The sequence below is a fragment of the Poeciliopsis prolifica genome, unplaced genomic scaffold (genome assembly GCF_027474105.1).
Source record: "Poeciliopsis prolifica strain line A6 unplaced genomic scaffold, Auburn_PproV2 SCAFFOLD001, whole genome shotgun sequence".
In the NCBI taxonomy this organism is placed as follows: domain Eukaryota; kingdom Metazoa; phylum Chordata; class Actinopteri; order Cyprinodontiformes; family Poeciliidae; genus Poeciliopsis; species Poeciliopsis prolifica.
In genome coordinates this window covers 8,453,107-8,471,711 of record NW_026562376.1, presented here as the reverse complement: position 1 = coordinate 8,471,711, position 18,605 = coordinate 8,453,107, and the positions used below count along the sequence as shown (strand labels likewise).

Here is an 18,605-nt window from a genome sequence, read left to right as displayed (position 1 = left end):
CTTCTGTTATATCAGATCACACTAAAAGAGTTGCAGAGTTGTGTCAATACCACAGACAACCTTCGAGCTGTATCCATACATATTTCATGCTGGAGAGAGTTTTGGGGATATCTTTCTATCAGAAAAGCTTTAAGGCACTCTTTGCACATGGCATGCTTTAACACAGTATCTATGTTATAACAATGTACAGAATGAAAAACGATGAACAATATAAACCTTTTATGTTATAATTTAAATCTGCCTTCTTAGACCTAAATATTTAAACTTGAAAGTAGCCAAAATACTTTCTTAAATCAAATCTCAGTCAAAATCTATACAAAATAAAAAAATGTCTCCTTGAATTGTGCTCATGAAGCTCTTTAGCTTTCTGAAACTTACAGTTTCGACCTTAAAACAAATTGATAAAAACACCAAAAACTAATAACTTGGTAGATCCACAATCAGTGCATATTAGTAATTAGATTAAAGTCAGTTCTGCCGACGTTAGCATCTCAACAAAGGATAGAGCTTATTCTACTCCTTATTCATGAGATATAGATCATGACCCAGAACCATATGACCCTTCTGGCCTGAGAACACTATGAACTAAATAGGGTTACTGAGGATAGGAATCTCTTTGTTTCACTCCAGGAACTTTTACCTTCCACAGTCCAATCTTTCACAAGCAGAGGGTAAAAGATCAAGCGATGAACAGATTGTTCTGTTTTTCTCATCAATCAAATAAAATACCCTTTAGTAATCTAACACTAATGTTTTCCAATGCAGGTAAACATTTAATTTGTTTTGCAAATACACTGTGAAAAAAGAAAATCTTGTCCCAACCAAATCAAACCGAACCAATTTTAGGACACGGACCTTGATAAAATGCCTAATGTTTCAACAAACTCTCCAACAAACTATTCCAAATTTAAACAAATCTGAAGCCAATACATTCCTCAATGTCTTGTACAACTTTTTGAACTCCCAATATAATTTGGTTTATTATATATACAAACACCAACAATTTCTGGAAATCCAAAAAAAAAAAAAAAGAAATTAAAATCAAACAGATTTCTCATACCAAATCCCTCTTTTTTTAGCCCAACGTTCATGATTACTTTTCCGACTCCAATGTCACACGGCGCTGTGGGCCACCAGACTCCACTCTTTCCCTCTCTTATAAAAAGCATGTGATCAGATGATAGTTTATAATGTAAATAAATTGTTCCAATCATAACATTTAAGAAGATTGTACAGTGTCTATGCTAAAAGCTCACAACAACACAAGTAAAAGGCAAACTCGGCAATCTAATCTGTTAGATTTCTTCTCAAACTGCAGCATTTCCCTTATCTGCTGAAAGACCATGAATATGTGGGTAATCTACCATCTTGTAGGCACAATCTTAATTCAAGGCATGTTTTCAGCAGATTCAGGCTTGCTAACCACTGCAGATACAAATGCAAGTGTAAAGTAGGGAGCTGATTAATCCAAAGGTTGTATTAATGGGAATCATTCTCTGGAACATTTCAGTTCAATAAGCCCCAAGCACAAATGTGTTTTTTTGTGTTTTTTAAAACTCCATAACAGTTATGCTGAAAACTGTAATTTATTTAGACTGATCTTAAATAGCAACAGCTGTGGGGTATTCTGTAATCAAAGAATCCAAATCTCTATTATGCAGAATAAATGAAAAACAGAATAGGTTACGTTCGTAAAAGTATCTTATGACTTGAGATGCCTTCAGCTGAACCTTTGTTATTGGTTTGGTAAAAATGGACAAATCAGCTTTTTAATAGGTGTTCTAATTACCTCTGAAGTCAGACATTGGTTGGGGAATGATAAGAAACCTAACCCAATCATAAAACAAAGATTTAATGAAGATACAAATTGCAAAAAGTGCTAAGACTTGTTTTGGAGAAAAAATATCATTCATGGCAGCTGTATTGGACTTTGATGCCAGTCAAGGTCAAACAAAAACAAAAAAAAAAAGAAAAAAGAAAAAAAAAGCATACATTTTTTAACTCAGGTGGTGGCAACCTTTCCCAATATTTTTAAATGACAAAATTAAAAGTCTCAATTCTGTTGCTTTTGCAGTTATTTAAAACACAAAATTGGCAAATGAAATTTCACACTTTCTAATTAAGAAGTAATGTAGATGCAACCTGATTTAAATACTAAGGTCAGTGTGATATAAGGAAACAATTCCTTGAATTGTTTATTTTTAAATATGTAGTGCCTGAAAAAAGAACATGGGATGTCTTTTCAAAATGTTTGAGTTAAATATTATTGATGAAAAAAAACAACAAAACTTTATTTAAATTGATTATTAATTGTCAAAAATAGATTGATGCAGGCTTATGGAGTTTACCTGAACGTAGAGCAGGTTTAGCTGGACCGGGTCCCGTGAGTCCACGTTCTGGTCGGAATAGAAGAATTTGCGCCTGAGCAGCAAGGTTTCACTTTCTTCCACTCCCTGCTCTCTGAACGTCCTGCTGTGATCCAGCCAGTTCACTGTCCAATCAAAACATACAGTTTGTTACTAGATGCAAATAAGCGAAAGAAAAATAAATTAATTTACAAATAACTTCACTTCTGGATGATTTTAACTATTCAATTGTTAAAGTATAAACATGAGAATATGATAATGATACAATTAAAAAATTTTTAATTTATTTTTTATTTTTAATTATTACTGCAAATACTGCCAATGGGTAATGTCTAGCAACGCTAAAGCAGGCATCTGTTTTTGAGAGACTTATCAGTGCTAAATTAAAGGACTATTTTACAGTTTGAGTTTTTACTGAATTTCAAACCATACCAAGGTTTGAACATTCAGGGGAGCACTTGTAAAATTAAAACAGTAAAACTAAACAAACATAAACTGCATATCTATACACTGAACATGTGAATCGTGAATTAAAGCAGTTTGAGAGTTAGTAAACCTTTATTTTAATTGTGAAACTCAAAAGAAAAAGGGCAGTCCTCGTTTGTTTAGAATAAAACAACCGAGCTTAGAATAATCCCAGCTCTCTACCACATATCAAAATATCTTGAAGATTCTTTGTGCACTGTGTTGTCATCCATTAGAAGCTAGATTGGCCTTATAACCTTAGGTTTTGAACTGACTATGTGAAACCCAGATTACATTGATTTAAAGTAAAGTAGAAAGTTGTGAATCAGAACTTAAACAGGCACAGGAATATTAAAACACCATTAGCCAGCAATGACAGTTATATTTACCAACCGCATGTAGCACAAAATAATGCCTACTCACAATCAACTAGATATGTAAATAAGCAACACAAAACTCAATTTGGGGAACAAATAACAGATGACTTTTTTACTTTTTGAATGTCTGTCACCCCGGAATCCATACCACCCTGGGCAATGAGTCATATGGGCCATATAAAATGCTACCACTGTCTGTAACTTACAGTCATCATCTGTGTGGAGTTTGGCTTTTAGTTTTTCCATTTTTCTTTCATCTCGTAGTAGTAGAGTCCTGTCTTTCTTCAGTGTTCCTGTACTCTCTTCCTTCTTCTCTTCTGGAACTTCCTGTATCAGCGAATATTCCTCATAGTTTGTAATTCCTGTAAAATTAAGCAAACGCTCTCATACAACACTACATTTACAAAAAATTACTAAATTGATAGAGTAAAACCCTCATAGGTCAACTTCACTCTCTTATTACGCCCTTCCTCATTTTGCTGCGGAAAGTGAAGGAAAGCTGGTCATTAGCCAGCAAAATAAAACACAATGAAAGGCAGAGAAGAAACCAAGCAGAAAGCCCTCATCTCAACAAACATTTTCCAATAAAGCTTTCTGCCAGATATACATCCTTCTCTTCCCCACCCAATTAGGCTCTGAAGTAGCCTATTAGACATGACATATAGAGCTTAGGGGAAAATCCTCTGTTATGGAACATGTCAAGGTTTGAACATTCAGGGGACCACTTAACTATTTGTTAAAGACAAGCTTGTTTGAGCTTGATAAGTCACGTCTACTGTACTCTAAACAAAACCTAATTTGGATTTAACATAGAAACAAAATTGCTTTACATAATTAACAAATGCTGCTCCTCAAGAATAAGTGGCAAGATAAAGTAAGGCACCAGTAGTTGGAATTTTGTATGATATATTAAGTTTACAAAACTCATAATAAATGCACTCACCTATTCTACTGCATATTGTGACAAGTAGCTCGCCGACTGTTTTTGAATCATCAACCATGATGGTTTTAATGGCGCCATCCAGCATTTTGATCTTTTGCGGCCTTTGTTTCTTCTTATACTCCAAGACATCCTGAGAAAAACAGGAGGGAACGTGGGATGACATCTAGAGCTCTGTTAATCCCTCCCAACTGTAAAGTGTATTTGATTCTAGCAAGTGGAAAAGCATAAATATTTCAGCTCCTACTGGAAAAATACAAATCACTTCAAGAAATGTGAAGTGACACTGACAGATCTCCACCCTGGACTATATGATTTAATCTTACTCCGTTTCGCAGCATGTAGTAATCCAGGGTTCTCCCAGACTCAAGCCAGATTCCTTTCCTGGGATCATCGTCAGACAGGAACAGGCCATAATCGGAGGCTGGGACACAGAGAGACAGGGAGCATGCAAATGTTGGTGGCAATAGTTTTCCATCATGAAAATTAGATGCACAAGGCATCGTCTAACCTTGTCCGGACTGGGCTTCTGGAACTCTCTCTCTGATTATCCTGCAGGCATCATACACAGGGGTGGAGGGTTCAAACTGCATCGTTTTTACCACATTGCACTGCCGCACACAAATCTTTAATGACAAGGCCACCATCTTGGTGGGTTAGTGTAATGGCCTCACCAGCCTACACACCTGGAAAAGACAGAGGCAGAAAGTATGATGTGAGATTTAGTGTGTAAAGTCTTTTTCACAGGCTGATGTTCAAAATAACTGGTTATTTCTCGGGGCATTATGAAACTGTTGACTGTTGAAGCAATCAGACTTAAAAGTGTGAAAGAAAGGTCTCAGAGGCAAAATACACCATCGCAAAGCACAGAGCAAATGATCACAATTATCTCCTTTGGGAGATTTTTACTTATCAAACTGAACATGTACCTGCAGTAAAGATGCAGCAGCAGATCATCATTCGTTATATGTTTGCAGAGTAAAGAGGATGAAGATTTTCTGCTTATATGTAGATTTAACTGAGTATGTAAAATTACCTGAACAAATAAAAAAAAAAATGCAGCTTGAGCAGAATAATGGATAAAACATGCAAATCCGCATAATCCGCCAGAAAAACAGAAGGTTTGAAATAAATTTAGCTGCTTCACTTTTAGCTGGTGTTTTCCTGGTTTGTGCAGAGCTCCAAAAGACTTCACGGTGAGGCAAATCTGGTTGTGTTTTATCCAACTGCCATTAGGCTGAAATCAATTCAGGTATTCTGGTATCCTTGCTCAGTTACAGAGAAGGCTTTTTTTTTCTAGTTCATGTCCTTGACCTTGCCTTCCACACAGAAATATAGATCACAGAGATATATGGACCACCTATAGACATTGTCTTATATTGTTTTAAATTGATCTCAAATCATATTCTCACAATTTTATGGACCGTATAGGCATAACTAAGATATTCAAGTACCAAAATCTTTCATCTTCATTCTCATTTTGTCAGCTAAACTGATTAACATCAACTTCTCTTCTCAACTTCACGAGAGGTATATTTGTCTTTGCCCTATCATGAATTAGAAATTGCCGCTCATAGCAGGAAGACTAACAACAACAACAGCACAAAGAGACAAACATACAAAGAAATGATTAATTAAGTTTGGAACCAGGATTGGTCAAATCTAATATTGAAAAGTTAAGAGTTTTAAAAGGTGGATATGGAAACATTATCCACCAAGCTGATCAGTGCATCTCTTGAACTAACCACATTGATTTCCTTGTGTTACTGAGAATGAAAAAAATGTCCTTTGAGGACAAAAATGAATTCCTTTGTGAGGGTAAAAGTTCAAATCACACAAACACAGTTTAAAGCTTAACTACATTTTTTTTCTTTTGCCAACAAGATTCTTCTCTCATCCACAAACCCCCTTCCGAGTCATACCAAAGAAAGTCTGAAAAGTACATTTTCTTGTAATGATAGAGCTGTCAATGGGTCTCTGTCATAGCTAAGGGTTTCTCTCTTCCTCTGTTTCAATGAGATAGAGGCACACAAAGGAGAGGAGGTAATGGCACTGCATGAACTCCCATCCAAACAAGCTGGCAGCAAACCCCCACAGAGTTTTCATCATCCTGTCATTGTACAGATGTCTCTTAATGATGAGAAGTTACTGGACCCAAAACTGATAACTGAGTAGGCCTTACAGACATACACATAATGTCTGATAGCTACTCCATCCGACGCTAAATACACAAACTGCTATAGGTTTGTTTTTGAAAAGTTCACCTCAATCAGAAAAGCAAACATCACTTTTGATGACAGCCATTTAAAATTACTCTAGGTTTACACAAAAGTCACAGTACTTTTTCCAGTATAACTTGTTTCCCTCCTTGAAGATTGTAGAAATCTCAAAAAAAATCCCAAGGGGATAATGATAATCCCTGATCTTACATTAGTGTGAGAAGCTCCAGGATCCACATGCAAACACTCTATCAAGCAACTTCATTAGTTCTGCTCTCTTGCAAGAAACAGCTCTCTTGAGTTTCTCTGTGGAATTATATTATTATATCGTATTACACTTTTAACATCAAGATGCTGCTTTTAGAAAGTAATTTGATTATTTCTGACTTTTATTGATGCATAAGAAAAGAGTCATGAGTTAAATAATGAGATATCGGGAGATGTGAATGACCAAAGAATAGCAGGCAGAGAAGTCGAAACATGGACAACTCAAAGAAGAACAGACAGGGCAGGGGCCATCTGGACAGGAAACAGCTCTAATGAGTGGCTGTGTAGAACAGGCAGAACAGATCCCATGATCACTACGTGTGGTGTTTACTGCAGTGGTCTGTCATAGGATAACTGAGGTGGCTAGACGGTCCCTTTGGAAAAAAAAATATTCCAAGTTGGTCAGAACCCCTTCACACTGTTAGAAGACCACCATGTAGTCTCCACAATCTTCAACACATTTAAACTTCAATTGAATGATTCAAATTTGGTGAAACCTCATCTTTTGTGGAAATAAACAATCTTTTTCAATCTTACAAATAGTCTCAAATTTTACCCCGCTGCTTTCTTGGTCATCCTACCACAATGCCTCTGCTCACGGTATCACATATGTACTACGATAGATCCTAGTACACAGAATGCAGTTTAACAATTTTAATAGGTTTTCTCTTCCCCTAACAGATTCCAATGTTTTTTTTGTTTGTTTTGTTTTTGTTTTTTTTTTGTCATACTTAAACGTTTGAGTTCGTATTACATCAAAAATAACTAAATAAAACAGAAGTTCTTTAATAATACAATACATAAAAGGAACCATGCTATCCAAAGCAACCTGGTGTGGTCTAATAAGGCAATTACTCCAATACCTAGCAAATGATCATACATTGCTGAGAGGCATCAAGTCTTAGCCATAACAGGATATAAGTCTTTTATGGTTTTGTTAAGGACTACAGCCCACTCTTTAGCAAAACAACCCAGTTTAAAGGGTTTTCCAGCACAAAGGGTTGCATAGCATCTCAACTGACACATGCAGACCTGTACATACATTAGATTTCTGCATCTTTTCATCAATTTTGGCCTTGCTGTTAGGAAGAAAATACCACCATCATTTTCATCAAATCTAAACCCTGAAGCTGTTTTTCATGAGTATTGCTGAGACTTTCTAAAATACAGTTCGAAACTCAAGAGTTGCTGTTAGTGCTTTTTAATCCTCTTCCTCATTATTATTCTTTCACCTTAATAAAAGTGCAATGTCAAGGTGTCTTTGACAAACACAGTCAGCATATGAACACCAGTCTGAAGAACATAATTCCTCTGAGACTTCTACCAGCCAGTGGTAGAATGCAATTTGGAGGTAGGAACACTTCTCTAAGGCTTAGCGATCTACACTTACCAATCTCTCTTTAATTGCAAAAGTCACAGTAGATATATTACTTATTAAATATATTACTAAGCATATCTGATGCCTCAAAATATATTTTTTTGTTTCACTTTGAGCAGTGGAATAATCCTATGCACATAGCACCAGTGGTGTCAAAAGTGTTTTAATAAATTAAGCTATTTAGAGTACTAATATACTGGTGGAAGTGTTATTAGGACAGAGAGACAAGGCTTCATAGGAGACAGGACTGATATATGCTGCTACTGCCTTTATAAACCATCATAAAAATGTTCGGAAGAGAGTTGAAGAACTCTCATGTGCCATCAAAAGGCACATGAGAGAAAAAAGGCACATGTTCTTGACATGCACGAGAAGATCTCTCCAGGACCCTATTGATACCTTCCGGTATAGTCCTTGAGAAGGGAACTGGACTGTTGTCATTTCCTTAAGCTGTTACACCTCTCATGTGAAATTATTTATAAATGACAGGCAAAACAGGAAAAAAAAAGTCCAGTTCCCTTCTTTTAGAGCATTTCAGATTGTCATGTTCTGGCAGACTGAGAACTTACATCAATGAAAAGCCAAGCTCTGTTGTCTTATTAGCATTATGAGGTCAGCTTAGGGCAATTAGTTACTAATTAGAGGACATAGCCTCCATGACCTACACTAGAGGACCACTAAGTCGGCATACTAAACTCAGAGAACCTGAAAACCAGCAAGGCTTTCCTCATTAATACATCAATTTATACTGAGATGCTTTTCACACATTCCTGAAAATATAATATAGCAGTGAATGCAAGCAACTCTTATTTTATTTACAGGAGTTATGACTGTAAATATAAAAACAGCATCTCTGGTATAATATGTTGATATTACAGCAGCTCTACAGTGAGCAAAGCTACTCAACTGTAAAGGACAACTACTACATTTTAACAAGCTGTGATTCACCTGAAAATAACTCGCACAAATGTAATAGTCAGTAAAGCAGCAGGGAGCAGCGCTATATGATTACATTACAGAACAATATTTTCTTAAGCCTGGTGGTCTCTTTTTATTGTGTAATTTACAGCATGCACTGTAGTATGAGTAGAGGCCAAGATGAAATCTGACATCAGCAGTTTCCAAGACTGATGAGAGCAGCGCCACTACAGAAAGCTTTCTAGGAGAAAATATATAAAAAAAAAAATATTCTACCACACACAGCCTGTGTGTCTTCATCCTGATTTTACACTCCAGCAAAATACCAGCCCATCCATTCAGCGATAACTGTATGATCCAAATTCACGTCTGTTTTCTGCAGATCCACTTGATCTGGTTTGTGCTAAATTTAGATAGGAAGAAGACTTTGATTGGTCTCTATAAATACATCTGAGGAAGAGGCATAATTAATTTACCACACGGCAAGCACATGGCAAAGTATTTAATAGGTCATACTAGTAATCATTATACCACAAGGGAACAGCAAGATGTACTTTGGTCAGCTTGGATTCATTAAATGTGGACAATAAAATTAGGACACAATATTATGAAAGCTCTTTTTGCACTTATTTAATGACAGACAGTATGTTTATTGTGAAAAGGTTATATATAATATAATGACAGATTTATTAGAGTTCTTTATTTACCTTCAAATTTCAGGAAACAGAGACACACAAGACAAACATCCATGGAAGCACACAAACTCTTAAGCTTAACAGTCATGTTAAGAGAAAATCCGTGTATATACTGTATGTAGGAAACATGCATACTACATGTAAGAGTTTGAACCCAGGCAAAAGTCCTAAAAGGCAAAAGTGCTGTCAACTGTTCAACAGAGAAGTCCTTTAGTTCTTAAGTTTTGTAATTGTAGTTCCAGTAATAGAAGCAACAAAACATTATGATGACGTAGTGCTGCGAGGTAGTTACAAGCCCACATCAGCGAACTTTTAAAGGCAAGCTGGCTTTATGAGGTAAGGAAATGATGTAGTGATGGCATAACCAGGAAGCCGCAGGGTTTAAATGTAAATGATTCCAAATGATTTACAATGAGATATGTAGTATTTGCATTTCCAACAAAAAAAAAAATCCCTGCACTGAGCTCATCTCCCATTATTCTTAAAATGACAATTTCAAAGGCAGACTGTCGTCAGAAACTTTATGTGTAGTGCCGGTGTCAGACCACTGTTCTTGTCCAGCACTGCTAGCATATTTTTTAAAATCATGCAGCATGATCCACATGGACCAGATGGAGCTCAAATCCAACCCATTCTTTGCAGGTTTATGCATGATACTCTTTAAGGAGTATTATTGTAACTCTGACTTTTGTTTTTGTTAATGTCTCTTTCTTCCACCAGATAAGTTTAATTAGCTTTATTAATTCAAATATTATTTGCTTAGTAAGTCAGGCTATGAATATTACATATGTTTTAATCCAGCAGCTTTTGGGTGTGTATTTACAAAACATATCATGTTTCTTAGAATCAAGACTGAAAATCTCTCTGCACATATTTTTTGTTAATTAAAATGTAGAAAGTTCCCTGTTATGACCCACTATGAGGATTACATGATGTCCTCCTGGGTGACACACACCATTGTAATGTAATTCCCAGGTAGAGAAACTGACAGAATCTATCAATCTTGCCCTTGTTGCAAGGAGGAAGAGAACATCTCCTCTTACACTAAAAATATCCACTGATGTAGAGCTTCCTGCAGCAGTGCTTCAAAGGAGCCACAGGAGAAGCAGAGCAAAAAAAAAAAAAGAACAGCAGCTTGTTCTCTATTCTTGAATGCCAACTGCTTTCACTATTACTTGACAAGGATAGGAAGTTAGTCTTTATTGGATATAAATGATTTATTACGCAGTACTCAGTGCATTAGCCAATAAGGTTTTTCAGCGACATATATTTCAAGACAAATGCATTCATTATTACTGTTCATGCACTGAAAAAAGTTCTCAAATTCAAAATGTTTCATTGAGATCCAAGGAATTCACTTTCTAATAAATGAAGGCAGAAACTGCCAACAGAGGAGGAGAACTACACCCAGCAGCTGCAGTTAGTCAAGCAGTCAATGACTTACTCAATCTGCAAACCGACTGGGATGATCATGTTCATTCCTGGATCATTCCTGAGGGAGTGGCTAGCTGTGCCTTCTGCTTATGTTTGTCAAGCATCACATTGACATTTTATTGCATGCACTAATGGACGCAGAACCATCTAAAATGAGTCTTAAAAGACTCAACTCATGACAATTGCATTATCCTGATAAGCCGCACTTACAGTTATAAATTCCTTGTCAATTTGAATGAATCTGGTTTTCAGCATATGGCAAAAGAAGTATGACGTGTAACGTTCTCTAGAATGATAAAAAAAAAGACAAATCTTCAAAACGTCACTGCCTGCGAGTGGCCTCTCAGATCCACCAGCACTCCGCAGAATTCTTTATTTAATTTTGTGTGTGTGTGGGGGTGTGTGTGTGTGTGTGTGTGTGTGATCGTATAGTTTAAATCAAACATTTAACAATTTCTCAAAATCAAAACAAAACATTCTCATTCCAAAATAACTTCAACAAGACAAACAGTAAAATAACAGATAACTGCCATTGCAGTTAACAGTTATAACACAACCTTCATTATTTTGGGCAAAATTCACACAGACATACACACACTTTGCTCTCTGTTTCACATAAAACAAAGGACATGAGCGTCTGATACGACAGAGCTAAAATCTCAACAGCTTTTCTATTTTTTTACTGTCACGTATCAAGCAGGTGTTAGTCATCCGGCTTTAACCACCCAGTCCACACATGTTTGCCTGTTAACTACTGCTAACCGTATGCCATATGGAAGGCTGAGTGTTTCCAGATTGAACATACTTCAGTGTTCAGACTGGAAGGCAATAAATTTCCACAGTTACAACCAAATTATAATGTGATCACAATAACAGTCACAACAGGCTTCTGCTACTAGCTGCATTTTATTTAGCACAGAAATTTTGAAAGGCAAACCACCCAATCAGTATTTATTAAAGCAGAAATGCCAAAGAGCAACACAAATTCTAAACAGAAAGCAACTTGTCTGTTGACTGTAACTGATGCTTTTGCATAACCACAAAGTTGACAACCAAACAATGTTTAAACTAAAGGTCGATCAAAGGTAGGTTGGTGACTGTAATCAGACACTTTCTTCCTGAACTGCCATCACCAGTTATTATTTAAAATATGTCCCTTAAAAAAACTCCTTAAAAATAATGAAGTCTTAAAAGGAAGTCATTGGTTGTGCAAAAGGCAAGTGGTGTAAAAAGCAGGTTTTTTAAACCTAAAGCATTTCTTCTCTCTCAAATGTCAGCACATTGCCAGTGAACTTAATAGAAATAAATAACTCTTGGCAGAAAATATATAAAAAAGTATTTGAATTCTGTTTTTTTAAAAAGAAATGTTTTCAAAGAGAAATTCGGAATAGACTACAACTAATATCTGAAGATCATCAATAAAACCTGAGTGCATCAATCTATTCACCTTTGTGACTCAAAGCCTTTATGTTTCACCAAATCCCTGATGTTTATGGAATGACTTGACTTTCTCTGAAACAGAGAAACATATTGTGTAGTTTCATCTCTATTATCTAACCACAAAGCATTTATAGAATATCACATAAGCAATATATCTGGTGAATCACTGGCAACTACACCAAATATTAAATTTAAATGATTAGCAAAGTCCCCTAAATCACAGTTGCTGACTTTGTTTGCGAGTTGATAAATGACAATGTGGTGTATATTCAGTTTGACAAACTCAACACTTAACATCAGTGCATCTTTTTTACACTTGGTAGAAGTGGCAGCTGGTGAATACAAAAATGGGTTAGTTAATGTTATAGTATGTGAAATGGCACATGTCACTGGGACATTTATGCAAATTTGTAATATTAGAAAAAACAAGTTGTTGATTTGCATAGATATTGCATGTAGCATTGTTCTCCACAAGAAAGGCCAGAAATCTGTCATAAAGCTAGTATTTCAAAAAACAACAAAGTCAAACCAGATGAAACCTGTCAGTTGACATACGTCAGAGTAATTAAAGAGGAGCAGGAAGACACTTCCCAGGTTTGACAGCAATCAGTGGAAAAATGTTTAAGTACAAGGCAGCGCAAGCTCTTGAAATTATTGCATCACACTTACAAAGGTCACAAATAGGATGCCAAGCCCTGATCTCCATGAACAGAATTTGCTCTCATTAGCATTCCTGTTTCTGTCTGTAACTTTGATTAAGTGCACCATTTTCTCAAAGAGACATAATGCTTAATTAATCATCCTATTAAAAAGAAATTTGTAAAATGAACAAAAAGGGTTTTAATAACCCATACAATATATCACATTGCAGTTTATGTTGGAGGTCATAGCACAGAAAAGGCAGGGTAATATGGATGGGGCATCTGAAGGTGGAAGTTTATATAAAAAGCAAAACCGCATGGGATGATACACTTTTAACTCTGAATGCAAACTTTTTAGACGTCACTAATTTAAATCTTCCCAATGAATCATGCCGCAGTGAAAATGAGAAAAGGATGACTCTCACACCTCTTGCTCACTATGCTGCCTGGAATGTCATTTCTTCCAAATCAGGTGACTCCGATCTCTCGCTGAGCCTCGTTCTCACACTCCAGCGGCTGGCTGACCCTCAGTACTTGCATGCTGATTACAGTATCGAGAGCAGTGGAACGGAACATATGCCGGCTCTGCTCCAAAGTATGATACACCAAGGGACTTTATCAACATTCAACATCCTGCGGCATGCTGTATGGGAAGAATCAAGACAGAATGTTGTAAAGTCACTCTTCCAGCTCTTTAAGCAAGGTTTGTATTGGATTCTCAACCACAACTTAGCAGAACATCTTAAAAGTCAATCCTCACCAACATTTTGGTATATGAGTATCAAAGAAGCTTTTATAACAATAAAACCCCTGTGTTGATAGTGGGAAAAACAATGTTGTTAAATGGTTCAGGGAGAGGCCATGTTGTCAGCCCATTGTTTCCAGCTCAGCAATTCTGCCCACCGTTGCTATGACTGCTGCTGTGCCCACCTTTTTCTGGACATTGAAGTCTGGACAGCAGCAGCAACCTCAACAGGTCAAAGCTGACAATTCATCATAATCTGGGTCTAGCATACACTTGGCAAAGGTATAAGGACATCAGCTAAGTCTGCTTTGAAACGTCAAGCAGACAGGAAATAAGAGAGAACTTTGACAATATAAAGGGCTGTCTTGTCTGTATACATGACTATTCAATCCTGGTTTTATCTGTAAGGCCTCATAGCTGTTCTGTCACAAGAACATGGAAATATTCAGCAGAAAAAGAGATTGATCAGCCCGACTTAAAATCACTTTGACAGTTTGACAGAAAAATGAGAATACCTCTCCTTTACCAGTTTAGTGAAATTTTGGAAAAGAAACTTCATTCATATGTGGAGTTATTCCCAGCGAGAACATAGTTGTTTGAAATATAACAACTGATCCACCGATTCATACATCAGAGAAAGGATTTGCCCCTGAAAGTAGAAACAAACACAAAAAATTCTTAAAGTGACAGTCCAATTGCTTGGAGAAATGTTCTTTTAAAAGGTTATAAAAAGACATAAATATTTTACTTGCTATGGTTAACTGTTCTGACATCTTCATTATAAATCCAAATTAGTTGGTATTATAGGATGCAACCAGCGGCCAACCCAAAAGGGACCAAAGCAACTACTATTTTGTAACAACTCCAATCACAAAAATATCACAGAGGTTTATGAAATCCCTATATAATGAATCTTTTCACTGTTAATATGTTTGCAAGTAGCAGGGAACTTGCTATAATTACACCAAAAATAGGGTAGGATTGAGATATGATATTGAGTTCATAAAAATTAGATGGGGTAAGATATTGTTTAGTAATGCGTCAAACATCCAAATTATGATGCAAAATGCCTTCAGTTAGTGTTTTTACTTATTTCACCAAAAGCTCAATAAACTAGTGTCATTCCTGTCCTAACAGGATGCGATCTGATTGTGATATAGCCCAACATATCACAATATGTCACACCATTAGTTGTTATAGCGATGTTTTTTTTTTTTTTTAAATATTACTGTAAATTTGTATTATTGTTTAATCAAAGTTGAAAAAATAATCAGTAACTGTTGAATTTCTAAGTGAACCAGTGTTATGACCCCTGGCTAATTTTTTTTATTATACAGGTTCAGCTGTGATGACACATCTTCTGATTGGCTGCCTGGAAGCTGTAGGAGCTACACCCTATTGGAGTGGCAGAGGATTGCAAGCCAATCACATGTTCATGAGCCTCACCGGTTCCTATAAAAGGCTCCTGAAACATTCCTCCAGCGGGGCAGCTTGTAGGAAGAAGTTTTGTTCTGCTATACCCCACCTTTGTTATTTGCAACTGCTTTTGGCAATTATGAAACATTTTGTTGTTTGGTCTGCTAAAGCAGTTTGACTTTGTTGTTTGCTTTCTCAACCTAGAAGCTAGTGTTTGGGGGGCTTAGTGCTCCTTTTGTGTGTTTTTTTTTCTTTTCCCTTTTGGGTTGTTTTGAGTTTACTTTATACTGACTAATTTGGAATTTTGTAATTGAATTCGCACTTAACTAATCTTGAATTTGTTAGCCCTTTTGTTCTAATTAGGTTAAGTTGTACTGTGGCAGGGTTCTGCAAAACCTTCTTTTTGTAATAAATCGTTTTATTTATATCCCCAATTTTTCCTCTGGACATTTTTATGTTACTGTCCCTGAATCCCCTAGACCTTGGGGGCGTAACAACTAGAGAGCATTTTTTTTTTTTTGTTATGTACGTAGTTTACGTCTTTTAATTTCTGTGTTCATATTCTCTCACTATACAGGGTTTAATAACTGTACTTTTTCTTTCTCTGGACTGGAAGTCTTGGTGGATAATCATAAGCAAGCATTCAAAACCTTTTATGTCAATCCCAGACAGTAAGCATTCTCCAAGGTATGCTATAAATTATAACATGATGAGCGAGTTTCAGTGTAGTAAATGACTTGCCAGAAAGTATTTTGTTTAAACATGACACTTCACAGTGTGAGAATGTTAGTTAGAAAAAAAAAAGAAACTAAAAAGTTAAGTCGCAGAAACATCTAAGTTCTCATATTCATAGCCAATATGAACACTAACACTCCACGGGACATCACTGGATTCTTTTTAAGAAAATATTTTCAGTCCATTACCTGTCAGAGGTGCAGTTTGTATCTTTTCATTCAGACAATTAGTTTCAAACCACTAGTCCATGCAATGTCTGACATCTTAGAAAGTAAGACTTGAGAATGATTCATTATCTCTGCCAAATATATTTATTGTCATTTGTATAATGTGCAATGAAACATGTTAGCAATTAAATAGCATCTGCATAAACCCCTGTGACCTGTTGAGACTGAGATTGTTTTAAGATGATAGAAGTCCACTTTGGTCTTGCTGCCAATTCGTTAGCTCTGCCTCTAGGCCCAAGTAATGTGGATTTATACCAAATTAAAATGTCAAGAGTCATCTATTGCAGTTAAGACATTAACTGCTCAAAACCAACAGAAATTTCCCTTCACAAATTAACATAAATTGTTAAATATTTATTTCAATGAGGGCATGTTTTTATGTAGCAAATTCATGAAATGGATTTCTGCAAAATATCCTCCAAATTTTTTAGAATATGCAAATCATAAAGACAACTACAAAAACAAGAGCAGACTCTGGAAATACCACAAAGTTTAAAAAAAAAGGAAAGAAAAAAAAAACAGAATTTGAGAGTTGATTCCAAGTGTGGTATTATTGTGTGATTCTTTGCAGCTTTGCTTTTCTCTCAGCAAGCACTAGCAAATCAAATGTTTAAGTTGGTTGGAAGAGAAGTATACAACAACAATTCTTCACAGACTTCAGAAGGTTTTTCATGCCGAGGTTGCCTGCAGGAGTCCTGCTGAAAATGGGGGTGTCAAAATTTTCAAAAGAACTTTTAAAGTTTTGAACACTGTTTTTTCTGTCCTCATCCTTTTAAAAAGAGTTGAACATCCTTTAAATATGTGAATATATTCCCAATGATTGAAAAATAGTATGATATAATCCATCACACTGATGTTGTAGCATAAGCACAAGTGAAGAAATCTTTTTTCCTTTTCAGTGGATTTCCACCAATAAACCAAAAGTGTTCTCAATTACAAGAAACAAACAATTCTGGCTTAAATCAGCCTCGTAAACATCTGGCGAATGAACCACAGACACAAAAACAATGTGGAAATTCTTACTATATTGTCCACCATGGACAAGTAAAGAGAACCACACAAGTTGCCTGAAAGTGCAAATGCTTTAGGGCCAATACATAGAGAAATTAAGGAAATTACAGCTGTATAAGACTCCTAGCTTATGCTTCAAGTTCAATCAGTTCTTGTGAAGTGGAAGCACATCTAGCAGCAGATGTCATTGCACCATTTTTTCCATATCTATTGTAAATCTGGAAAACCTAAAACAATGATAATTTAAATGCCGACTGGCCATTCCACACAGCTTTTAAATAATAAAAAAGTCTTAAGAAAAATGCTTTACTGAGTGGAACCTGAAAAATTTCATAATGTTTCAGAAAAGTCCACATTGTCCTCCTGGTACTGTTGTGTAAACACACTAATTAGCTGTGGACCCTAGCATAAGCTGATCAGAACAGAAGCAGAAACTGCAACAGATGTCCACATGCTACCAAATTGAACAAATTCTCTGATAAATTACAGAAAAACTGGACTCACTACAGAACTTTTTTATATCCCACATTAGGGGGCTGATATGCCAAGTCTTTAAGTAATATAATTCTCTCTGACGCATTTATTCAAAATATAAAATTTTACTTCAGAAATCCAGATTTGATCTACAGACCTTATATATCCATTGTGTTCTGCAGAGATGTTCAAGTTTGCAACCAAAACATTGTCACGTTTCTAGCAACTTTCTCAGTCTCAAAGTTTTTATTTATGTAAAATAAATATGTCAATCCTGACCATACACACATTTTAAAAGAAGTTGTACAAATAATTTATGAGCTTTATATAGGACTTACTGGCTTGTATGTTCTATATCTGCTAGTTTCAACTGCAGTTTAGGAAATTTGCAAGACAAGTTGCTAATGCCATCTATAAACATCCACAAGAAAGAAAATATTTTGTTTCTTTCTGTAAGGAATGTAAATGCAAACAATCCTGGATGATGTAAAAGTCTCTGCCTTTTATGTGCAGCATTTAAGATGGAAAGTGAGCCTTCCTAAATGTCTAGGCGCTCATTCTGCTGTAAACAGTGTGAATAACTTCTACTGAATTGTTCTGTAGTTTCTCACAAGGACAGATAAAAAGTAGAAGCAGTGGAATTTCAGAATGTCAAGAGACTTGCAGTTGAAATATATGATCAAACCAATGAATAAGCACTAGCTACTATTATTAGTACTTAATCACAGCTTTTGTGACTCAGCAAAATGTGTTAGGCAGAATGACACTGAACAGAGCACATTCCTCCAAGCAGTAATACTGGCACCAGGTAATTTTCTGTAATGCAATATATATATATATATATATATATATATATA

The 18,605-nt window shown here is 35.9% G+C and overlaps 1 protein-coding gene across 3 annotated transcripts in view; it reads right to left on the bottom strand.

Annotated features, from left to right (window-relative positions):
- The window catches only part of tln2b (talin 2b), a 96,778-nt gene that overhangs the window by 57,878 nt on the left and 20,295 nt on the right, over window positions 1-18,605 (bottom strand). For all 3 annotated transcript variants that reach the window (XM_055028468.1, XM_055028475.1, XM_055028484.1), the window contains exons 2-6: window positions 4,660-4,834; window positions 4,475-4,572; window positions 4,152-4,281; window positions 3,415-3,570; window positions 2,349-2,491 (exon numbers count right to left, since the gene is read on the bottom strand). In XM_055028468.1, coding sequence (XP_054884443.1) covers window positions 2,349-2,491; window positions 3,415-3,570; window positions 4,152-4,281; window positions 4,475-4,572; window positions 4,660-4,795 — 663 coding nt within the window. In that variant the 5' untranslated portion in view covers window positions 4,796-4,834. The remainder of the gene's footprint in view (window positions 1-2,348; window positions 2,492-3,414; window positions 3,571-4,151; window positions 4,282-4,474; window positions 4,573-4,659; window positions 4,835-18,605) is intronic.